The sequence below is a fragment of the Silurus aristotelis genome (genome assembly GCF_946808225.1).
Source record: "Silurus aristotelis genome assembly, chromosome: 1".
Taxonomy (NCBI): domain Eukaryota; kingdom Metazoa; phylum Chordata; class Actinopteri; order Siluriformes; family Siluridae; genus Silurus; species Silurus aristotelis.
This window is the reverse complement of record NC_139574.1, coordinates 10819886-10831776: the sequence shown is the minus strand read 5'-3', so window position 1 is coordinate 10831776 and position 11891 is coordinate 10819886. Positions and strand designations below refer to the sequence as shown.

Here is an 11891-nt window from a genome sequence, read left to right as displayed (position 1 = left end):
TCTTAAAAAGTCCCTTTTGGAAATATCCTTGTAAGTGCAACTGCAACCAAATCGATTTCTTCTCCTCTGTCCATCCAATCAAAGGACGTAAAAATGCTGACATTACTGGACGCCTGCTAGGTGACCCCCGTTGTTGTTAACAGTTTTAAGCAATGTATATTTTATTCGGTAAGCACCCGCCTTGTTGATTATGAAGTCTCAAAGCAGGTCTTGACCCTGGCAACATGTGATATGATGCTTGAAATCTGTTTTGATAGAAATGCTAACATAAACATACACTACAGGAAAAAGCACACGCAAATACTACAGGAAAAACACAATGCAATGAAGAGAATAGACTATTTGGGAATAATTGAATACATGTTCATGGACAAAAGTATTAAAATATAAGACAATGATTTTGGTAGTGTTTAGGCTAAACCAAGAAGGTCTTGCTTGCTCTGACAGCTTGCTAATTCTGTACCTATATTTACATATTTTTCTGCACTTGTCAGACCACTTCTGGTAGATGTTAAACTGCATTTTGTTGCTGTGCTGTACCTGTACTATGCAGTGACATAAAGTTGTATCTATCTATATCAAATTGATGCAATAATGTCACCTTTGCACTTTCCAACACTTCAGAAAAGCATGGCTTATGTGGAAGCCTAATTACACATCTGCAGATGCAAACAAGTAGTTTAGGTCTACTGTTGAATATATTGACAGTAATAACACCGCAGTGCAATGCCAGCTCGTTATATAGGACATTATAAACCTAATTCTATTACGTTTAATTATATGAGCACTGTTCCTGATATTTAATTGTCCAAAAGTGTCTGTTTAGTCGCTAATATCACATTTCCTTTATGTGGAAACAGCTTTTTGCTTTGTCTACGTGCGAGGAAAATCAGTAATAATCTGATTTCTGATGTACTTTTAGGGCATTTTCTCATAACCGACTCGTGAATCATAATCCAACCGTCGGAGTCGACTCCCTATTTCCAAGACCGTGAATCGGTAAGAATCGGTTCATTTATGGACTCGACTCCCAGGTTTACTGCTTGTCTGACCCACCTATCTCCAGGCGGTGGTCTTCAAGCTTTAAGCTGATGACTGTTGAGTTATCCACCGGATTAGTGTCAGTTTGATAAAAAACATTTAATGCACAACTTGGATCCAAAATGTCGGGACACTGAGCCATTTGTGTGCAGGAAGAGCATCAGAAGGGAAGGAAAGCATTGGAAGGGCTCCTCCTAGAAATATAATCTTTCTGTCTCTTTCTCGACCTGCTCATAAGAAGCGAAGGTAAGTTTGAGCATCGCGATATGTATTTATATTTATGTATGCTGGATGCAGATGTGTGAAATATGTAGAAACCTGAATGCATGTGGTTCAGAATAGTATTAGCTAGTTAGCACTACAGTCACATAACGCTAGCCGACCAGTCGAACTCCTGAGCTGCATCTCAAAGGCTCAGTGAGAATCAATGGTGCTGTGTAGGATATCAAAAGATGCTTTTAACTCCTCAAATAGTGCACTAGATGCCCAGGACAGGGGCATTCGGGGGTTGCAGTAAGGATTATTAATCTAGTGATGTCTGTGGTGCCAGTTTAAGTGCATGAAAAAGGACCTCCATGTAGTTGAGCTCTTTATGTATAGATACAGAATATAATACTGAATATAATATTTTATATAACAGAATACTGCATTATATGTATAATTTTATAATATAATGATATAAAAGAATAGAATACTTTTGTTTTGTATAAAATAATAGAGTAAAATACCGTATTATATGTACATTAGAAAAGAATAGAGTAGATTAGTGTATTAATTAAAAGTATAATATAATATAATACTATTTATAATACAATTTAATAGAATATTACATATATAATACTATAATATATAAAAAAAGGATACTCTATTATATGTATGATATAATGGAATAAAATGCTGTAGTATAAAATGTAATTTACTATAGTGTGTGTGTGTGTGTGTGTGTGTGTGTGTGTGTGTGTGTGTATATATATATATATATATATATATATATATATATATATATATATATATATATATAGACAGAATAGTTTAACAGAATTGAAGTGTTGGTTACTGTATTTGTATTTATTTCCCAGCTTTAACATTAGATCCATAAATTATATATTTCTTTATCTTTCTTTAGCTGTTGCTGTTCTTTAGCTCTCAGTCCTGTTTGTATAAACCCAGCTGTTGCATGCCTGGATAATTGTTCAATTCAATTTCGTTTTATTTGTATAGCTCTTTTAACAATGGACATTGTCCCAAATGTGGCTTTAGAAGGATATAAAATATTAATTTAATTGTTAGTGCATATATGTTTATCCTTAATGAGCGATTCACTGGTGAGGGTGGCAAGGAAAAGCTTACTGAGATGGAAGAAGCCTTCAGAGGAACCCGATTCGAAGGGTTTTCATCCGAGTGGCACTGAATGTCTATTCATTCTAGTTTTATCATTGTTGAGGTGTACTGTTCAGTGATGGGGCTCAAATGCATAAGAGATTGTAATAGACTGTTTATGTTTAATTACAGGCCTAATCCATCCTCGTAGTCTTTGAGTTGCTTAGAAACTTCATGGATCTTTAGGCTGTTCATGTTTAACCATCTTCAGCTGCAGAGAGTGGTCTCCAGTTGAAGAGGTAGGGCATCTGGATGAATCAGACAGACCTTAATAAAGAAGAAAGGGAGATTATTGTTGGATTATTTAACAAAGGTCTTCTCACAGAGTTTGGTTTCATCATTGGGTGAAGTTGTGCGCTTGATTTATCAATGATAAAAAAGCATTTGAATGCAGTTAAAATCCTAAAACAGTCCAATCCAAAGCATCATATGATGTAAACTAATGTCCTAAAATGGTAAAACTAGCACAACACCCCCAATGCCCTGTCAATCATAGTGGCACCAGATAATCATGGGTTATCTCTGAGCTCATGCATGCGTAATATGGCATGTTCCTCTGAGTGTGTTTCGCTGATCTATTACACAGAGTTAGCAGGAGTTTGCAGTATGCACATAGCTCGCATGATTATCTCCAATTATATGTCCTATTTACAAAAAATAGCTTTTGGTCAACATGGCAACTCCAATTTTCTGAGCATCTCACGAACAACAGTAAGCAACCAATAGGTGTTTAGTCTAAACAATACTGATATGAACTGAGCATACTGTGTACCTCCTAATATACACATAGATCAATTGTTGTTATCTTTGATTAGTTAGGATCCTTTTCTTACAGGCACATCACTTCCATTTCTTCTTCGTGATCTCTCCTCACTGTTTCCCAGCACTCTCCTACACCTCCCATAATCCTCCTCTGCAACCCCGAGTTGACATGGCAGCTGCCAAGCCGAAAGGGCAGAACTCTCTGGCCCTGCATAAAGTGATCATGGTGGGGAGTGGAGGCGTGGGCAAGTCAGCACTCACCTTGCAATTCATGTACGATGAGGTAAGAACACAAGCGCCAACGAAGCTTCATAAAAACGTATTGAGTAACAAGAAAAATGTCTCAGGCATCAAATTTTTGAAAATCAGCAAATATCAGCTAAATTGGTTTTGTAGGTGATCGGATAAGGCTGGTATTTCAAAATAATTATTCTATATATTATTGATCTGCTACGCATTTATTATACAACTAGAGGTCGACCGACACTGGTTTTTCGATGACTATATTTAGGAATCAGTAAAATATATGATGCCGGGATTTTTTATTTATTTTTTTTTTATCTAAATGTTTCTCCCGATTTTTCTTTCCCCCCCCCTTAATCTCATAAAATCTCACAGTTAAATAATTAAAAGTGATAATTGCTTAAATTGAACATTTATTGACCAACACTCTCTCCAATCAGTGCACTTGTTAGCAGTTTTTCTTACCCATGCCTACCTGTAGCCTAAACTACAGCTGGTTGAAGGCTAACAATACAAGTTCACAATGTAAACATTGCTTGTTTTATATATAGTCACAGACTACTGCCACCTGCTGGTATGGAAGAGTTATGATCTCTCACACAAGTGCAAATCGTGCACACACGGTTTGGTGCGTCAGATGTGTCCGCCCTAATAATCAGCCTAATTTGCCGGACAATCGGCTGATACCGATTAATTAACAATCAGCCAATCAATTGGCTAACTGCGTAATACATTTACATTCATGGCATTTAGCAGACGCCCTTATCCAGAGCAGTACATATACCCTTGTTAAAATTGTTTATATAAAAATTGGATTGTGATGCAACTGTAGACACTGAGTTATAGATTTGATAAGTTCCTGGAGGACATTAAATAAAACAATTATTTTTCTATTTAGTTAACCTAAGCCCTATTCTGGGCGGATTAGTTATGCATCGGGAATCTGGGTAGATATTTTAGAATATTTTCCCTTATCTTTTTTTCCCCTCTCTCTGACCTGTTCATATAACTCCAGGTAAAATGGATCTCTTGGAGGGAGGAAGGGGAAGGAGTTTGCTATACACTATTTGGCCTAAATCATGTGTAGATTTGACCATCACAGCCATATGTGGTTCTATCCAAATGTATTGTTGGATGCAAACAATAGTACTGAATGCCTTTGCATGCTGTAGACTTATGGTTTTGGAACTAATAGGACCATATCTGTTTCAGGACAACAATGCTCACATGCACAAAGCGTGGTTGCACCCTCAGACTTAACATCAGTGCCTGATCTCACTAATGCTCACGTGGCTAAATGCTCACAAATCCACACAGCCTCAATTCTAAAATCTAGTGAAAAGCATTCCCATAAGAGTCTTGCTTAATATAACAACAAAGAAGACAACAACTTTATATTCATTTTCTATGGTTTTTGACTTACTTAATTCTGGTCATGTAAAATGCAAAACTACTAATGACATTTATATAGATTGAGTTTTTTTTTTTTTTTGTGTGTGTGTGTGTGTTACTAAGTTCCTAACACACGTGCAGTGCATCAGGAAAGTATTCACAGCGCTTCACTTTTTCCACGTGTTACGTTACAGCCTTATTCCAAAATGGATTTAATTCATTATATTCCTCAGAATTCTACAATACCCCATAATGACAACGTGAAAGAAGTTTGTTTGTAATCTTTCAAATTTATTAAAAATAAAAAACTAAAAGTGCATAAGTATTTACAGCCCTTGCCATGACACTCAAAACTGAGCTCAGGTGCCTTCTGTTTCCACTGGTCATCCTAGAGATGTTTCTACAACTTGATTGAGGTCCACCTGTGGTAAATTCATTTGGATAGACATGATCTGAAAGACACACACTTGTCTAAATGAGGTCCCACAGTTAACAGTGCATGTCAGAGCACAAACCAAGCCATGAAGTCCAAGGAATTGTCTATAGACCTCCGAGACAGGATTGTATCGAAGCACAGATCTGAGGAAGGAAACAAAAAAGTTTCCGCAGCATTTAAGGTTCCGATGAGCACAGTGGCCTCCATCATCCGTACATGGAAGAAGTTTGGAACCACCAGGACTCTTCTTAAGGGCCTTAGTCAGGGAGGTGACCAAGAACCAGATGTTCAGTCTGAAAGAGCTTCAGCGTTTCTCTGTGGAGAGGAGAACCTTCCAGAAGAACAACTATCTCTGCAGCACTCCACCAATCAGACCTGTATGGTAGAGTGGCCAGACGGAAGCCACTCCTCAGTAAAATGGCACATGATGAGTTTTCCAAAAGGCAACTGAAGGACTCTCAGATCATGAAAAATGAAATTCTCTTGTCTGATGAAAAAAAGATTGAGCGTCGTATCTAGAGGAAACCAGGCAATACTCATCAGCTGGCAAATACCATCCCTACAAGGAAACAGTGGTGGCAGCATCATACTGTGTGGATAACTAGATCTCCCTAGGATCGAGGGAAAGATGAATGCAGTACAGAGACATCCTTGATGAAAACCGGATAATGACAGGACATTGACCCTGAGCACACCGGCAAGAAAACAAAGAAGTGGCTACGAGACGACTCTGATTGTCCTTGAGTGGCCCAGACAGAACCCGGGGGTAAACATCTCCCCATCCAACCTGATGAACCGTGAGAGGCTCTGCAAAGAAGAATGGGAGAAACTGCCCAAAAATAGTTGCGCCAAGCTGGGAGCATTACACTCAAAAAGACTTGAGGCTGTATTTGGTGCTAAAGGTGCTTCAACAAAGTATTGAGCAAAGGCTGTGAATACTTATGTACATGTTATTTATTTATTTATTTATTTAATACATTTGCAATGATTCCAAATACACTGTCAAATTTGGGTATTGTTTGTAGAGTTTCGAGGAAAATAATGAATTAAATGCAAATTAAATACTTTGCAGATGCATTGTACACCCTATTATTCCTTTTAATAAAGATCTAAACAGTCTTTATTTATATGAGGTGCACATGGAATGCAAAAAAACCCCAACTTTTAGTATGATGTCTAAGCATACATTCTGCAGACAATGCAATCTTCGTGAAAGCACTTATCCAGTGCAAATCAAATCATCACTACAGACGTACTTAACTGGCATCCGGAAACCCGAACTTGTACATGATAGTACATTGTATCAGGTCAATACAAATGAATCTAATATTTTTAGAAGTCGTTTATATTGGTGCAATATTCTATTTTTATTTATTTATTTATTAATTTTTTTTTATTTTTATAAACGTTTCATTTATGGCATTTGGCAGACACCATTATCCAGAGCCACTTACAGCGGAGCAAGTGCCCACCAGTGGCAGCCTGGTGATGCCAGGATCTGATTAGACATCCAACTACTTAGACATCCAGTTTCTACTTCTTCCTTATTTATTTCACTTGTACAAATAAGCATGGAAGATATATTGCACAAAATGTGGATTAAATCGGTGACAGTTTATTTAGAAAAGTTACTTCTAGTCCAAAAGGCTTGCTTGTGTTTGGATGCGACTCCTGTTAGACTTTTTATAAAGTCATTGTAAATCCTGTGAATATATTGCTGAGAATTATTAAATGTCAAACTAACTGTTAAACAATAATCATGAACAAAGGTCAATGATTTTGCCGTATACACCTTTAAAATTCTTTTTACAATTTATGTAAAAAATACAGTCTTTGAGTGCACAATAGGTTTTTCTATTTCACCCGGACTACCAAAACACTTCATTTTTTAATCCTAATACCTTTTTTGCCTGTTGTATCAGTTTGTGGAAGACTACGAGCCTACGAAAGCTGACAGCTACAGGAAGAAGGTAGTCCTGGATGGAGAGGAGGTCCAGATCGACATCCTGGACACAGCAGGCCAAGAGGATTATGCAGCAATTAGGGACAACTACTTCCGCAGTGGAGAGGGCTTCCTCTGTGTGTTCTCTATCACTGAGCTGGAATCATTTGCTGCGACTGCGGATTTCAGGTGGAGTGACTTTGTACAGTAGCAATGCATCTGAGCATGCTTGGTTAATGCTGTTGTAAGAATAGGAATGATTGAGAGGCTGTGCTGAGCTTTACCTTCCTTGTGTAGAGAGCAGATCCTGCGTGTGAAGGAGGATGAGAACGTTCCCTTTCTTCTGGTGGGGAATAAATCCGACCTGGAGGACAGGAGGCAGGTGAGCTCAGACGAGGCAAAGAGTCGAGCTGAGCAGTGGGGCGTGTGCTACGTGGAAACATCTGCCAAAACCCGTGCCAACGTGGACAAGGTCAGTATTCTGGAACGGTGCAAAAAGATTCTTGAGCAGCTGACAAACAACAACTCTATTTTAGCTCAGGTGTATAGACTCAAGAGATAGTGGTTTTGGACTGTGAATAAAGTCATCTAAGCAACGGAATAGCTTGAATTCTGAATAAATATAATTATCTCATAACAGAACGATCACTATTTCAAGCCTTAAATGAGCAAAGATGGGCTTGAAATAGGTTTGATAATTATAAATGGTTTAGTCTGAATCTATAATAAATCTATAATAGCAGAACAGATGGTTTCAGAGTTACTACGTTTTTTCGATATTACGATGACGATAGCATAACTTAGCAGCGTATGCCCTGCCGTCCACGTGCCCACTGCCCCAGACACGTATAGTTTATACAGTACTGTACTATAAATTTCTCTCTTTTGCCAAATTATTTATTTTGTTCAATTATTAACAAATGACAGTATACAACCCCATACTGATCACCGTTCTTTAAGCCTCCCGGGTGGGCTAGGACATACCTTTACTTACAATATTTTCAAGTTATGATGGGGTCATCGGAACACATCATCGTAAATCTGGGATTACCTGTACTAGATCAAATTGACTCCATTTAGGATAATCCTTTTCTTTTTTCCTTTTTTTTTTTGCAAACTCAATGAAATCACTACAGAATTGTGCATATGGCAAATGCACAATATTTTCTGTACGTGACTCCAGATAAAGTCACAAGCAACATTAGAACATTGAGATTTTTTCACTCTTATGCAAATGACTTACGACATGGTACAGTGACCAAGCCTAATAAATGGGTCAAGTGAACGCCTCATACCCTCCTTGCAGTCCCACAGCACAGAAAAACGCCTGTATTCCAACCACTTTCATTCCTACATGCCCTGTTTGGTGTTCAAATATGAAAAAGCTGTGGGCTCATGATTTCCTGGCTTTTTCCTGCTTTTAAAAAAAAAAAAATTAATTAATTTATTTTTTTTATTTATTATTATTATTTTATTTTATTTTATTTTTTTTAACAAGGCACATGCTAATTCATGCTTCCTTTGAGACATATGAAGCCAAATGCTTTTCATAGAAATGCTATCTGCCCTCTTCTGCATGCATGAGATGATCGAGATTGGTAAGTGTTACTGTGAGTGACAGGGAAGAGACAATATTTCATCCCTCCTACCCCAAGAGTAAAGGCAGTTTTGCTCCATTAGACAATTATAACCATTAGACACATTTTCGGTCATTCCAGCTATTATTCATTGATAAAAATGGAATGAAATATCACATTTCATGCACAACGATACACAAAACAAACAAGATTTCTGCACATATTACTGCATAAAGTAAAATCGTGTAGGAGGTGTCAGAAAAGAACAATCAACAAAAGTACCGTAATTTCCGGACTATAAAGCGCACCCAAATATAAGCATAGAATTTTACAAAGATTTTTATTTAAAACATAAATTAACCGCACCTGTCTATAAGCCGCAGGTGTCTACGTTGAAACTAATGAACTTTACACAGGCTTTAATGAAAGACAGTGTCTGTTACACGGCTTGTATCTAAACAGTAGTCTACCAAGAAAGTCATTGTTCACTGTCTTCCTCCTTCCTTTCACAACTATTTCTCTCGAGAGTTTATCTTTTCACATCGTTGTGTGTTTAAAAATCACCATCGGTGAAGCTTTTCTCCCGATGCCGTGCAGCTCAGAACACAGGTGAAGTGTGTTTTCATGCCCGGTTGTTTTCAGCGTGACGAATGATTCGTATTTCCTGTAGACAGTCCCGAGTGAACGGCAGGTCAAACGTCAGAGGAACATCATCCATATTTATGATGTGGTGCAGCCCGATTCAGTGGGAGCGCATCTGATTTAATATAAAGAGTTTCATTGGTTCACTTAAACCCGTTCGGCAATTTCATTGGTCTAATGTTATGATGCTCAGTTTTTTGGCCTGAAATTTTTTAAACCGGGAAAAACCCAGAAAAAATCCATAAATTAGCCGCTTCGTTGTTTAAGCCGCGAATTATAGTCTGGAAAATACGGTATATTACTTGTACAGGATCAGGAAATACAGAGGAAAATCTAGAGGAAAGTATGGGGCGCATCTTATCCTAAATGTTTCTTCAATTACCTTATTGAAAGGAATGAGTTTGTTTTTGACAGAATCAGACCTGAAGGACAAATAATACAAATATATTTTTTGGACATTGTCCCAAAGTGGGTTTACAGAAATAGATTACAAATTAACATTTAACGTCATAAATCTGCTCCTAAAAAGTTTATCCCTATTGAGCAAGTCAGTGGCAAGAAAACATTCTTCATGGTTCTTCAGTTTAACCGTCTATAGTTGTTCTATATATGTGTGTGTGTGTGTGTGTGTATATATATATATATATATATATATATATATATATATATATATATATATATATATATATATATATATATATATATATATATATATATACAGTGAGGAAAATAAGTATTTGAACACCCTGCTATTTTGCAAGTTCTCCCACTTAGAAATCATGGAGGGGTCTGGAATTGTCATCGTAGGTGCATGTCCACTGTGAGAGACATAATCTGAAAAAAAAATCCAGAAATCACAATGTATGATTTTTAAACTATTTATTTGTATGATACAGCTGCAAATAAGTATTTGAACACCTGTCTATCAGCTAGAATTCTGACCCTCAAAGACCTGTTAGTCTGCCTTTAAAATGTCCACCTCCACTACATTTATTGTCTTAAATTAGATGCACCTGTTTGAGGTCGTTAGCTGCATAAAGACACCTGTCCACCCCATACAATCAATAAGAATCCAACTACTAACATGGCCAAGACCAAAGAGCTGTCCAAAGACACTAGAGACAAAATTGTACACCTCCACAAGGCTGGAAAGCGCTACGGGGAAATTGCCAAGCAGCTTGGTGAAAAAAGGTCCACTGTTGGAGCAATCATTAGAAAATGGAAGAAGCTAAACATGACTCAATCTCCCTCGGACTGGGGCTCCATGCAAGATCTCACCTCGTGGGGTCTCAATGATCCTAAGGAATGTGAGAAAATAGCCCAGAACTACCCGGGAGGAGCTGGTCAATGACCTGAAAAGAGCTAGGACCACCGTTTCCAAGGTTACTGTTGGTAATACACTAAGACGTCATGGTTTGAAATCATGCATGGCACGGAAGGTTCCCCTGCTTAAACCAGCACATGTCCAGGCACGTCTTAAGTTTGCCAATGACCATTTGGATGATCCAGAGGAGACATGGGAGAAAGTCATGTGGTCAGATGAGACCAAAATAGAACTTTTGGGTCATAATTCCACTAAACGTGTTTGGAGGAAGAAGAATGATGAGTACCATCCCAAGAACACCATCCCTACTGTGAAGCATGGGGGTGGTAGCATCATGCTTTGGGGGTGTTTTTCTGCACATGGGACAGGGCGACTGCACTGTATTAAGGAGAGGATGACCGGGGCCATGTATTGCGAGATTTTGGGGAACAACCTCCTTCCCTCAGTTAGAGCATTGAAGATGGGTCGAGGCTGGGTCTTCCAACATGACAATGACCCGAAGCACACAGCCAGGATAACCAAGGAGTGGCTCTGTAAGAAGCATATCAAGGTTCTGGCATGGCCTAGCCAGTCTCCAGACTTAAACCCAATAGAGAATCTTTGGAGGGAGCTCAAACTCCGTGTTTCTCAGCGACAGGCCAGAAACCTGACTGATCTAGAGAAGATCTGTGTGGAGGAGTGGGCCAAAATCCCTCCTGCAGTTTGAGCAAACCTGGTGAAAAACTACAGGAAACGTTTGACCTCTGTAATTGCAAACAAAGGCTACTGTACCAAATATTAACATTGACTTTCTCAGGTGTTCAAATACTTATTTGCAGCTGTATCATACAAATAAATAGTTAAAAAATCATACATTGTGATTTCTGGATTATTATTTTTTTTGATTATGTCTCTCACAGTGGACATGCACCTACGATGACAATTTCAGACCCCTCCATGATTTCTAAGTGGGAGAACTGGCAAAATAGCAGGGTGTTCAAATACTTATTTTCCTCACTGTATATATGTGTGTGTACCCTCATGGAGCTGTTCACATGCCATGGTCTCCATTTGATAATCCAGAAGTAGAGCATCAGATTGAATCAGGCAGGTCCAGAAAGAAGAAAGGGACATGTCAGGTCATGTGAAACGTGCTTTCCTTTGATCTTGTTT

At 38.1% G+C, this 11891-nt stretch overlaps 2 protein-coding genes across 3 annotated transcripts in view; one reads left to right on the top strand and one right to left on the bottom strand.

Annotated features, from left to right (window-relative positions):
- Window positions 1–11891, bottom strand: part of itgb1a (integrin, beta 1a) — a 140943-nt gene that overhangs the window by 67516 nt on the left and 61536 nt on the right. The window lies entirely within an intron of this gene.
- Window positions 1007–11891, top strand: part of ralaa (v-ral simian leukemia viral oncogene homolog Aa (ras related)) — a 13587-nt gene continuing 2702 nt past the window's right edge. For both annotated transcript variants that reach the window (XR_014534830.1, XM_083549350.1), the window contains exons 1-4: window positions 1007–1287; window positions 3257–3466; window positions 7177–7385; window positions 7494–7668. Coding sequence is in view for 1 of the 2 variants with exons in the window: in XM_083549350.1 (XP_083405476.1) it covers window positions 3353–3466; window positions 7177–7385; window positions 7494–7668 (498 nt within the window). In the remaining variant the exon portion in view is untranslated. The remainder of the gene's footprint in view (window positions 1288–3256; window positions 3467–7176; window positions 7386–7493; window positions 7669–11891) is intronic.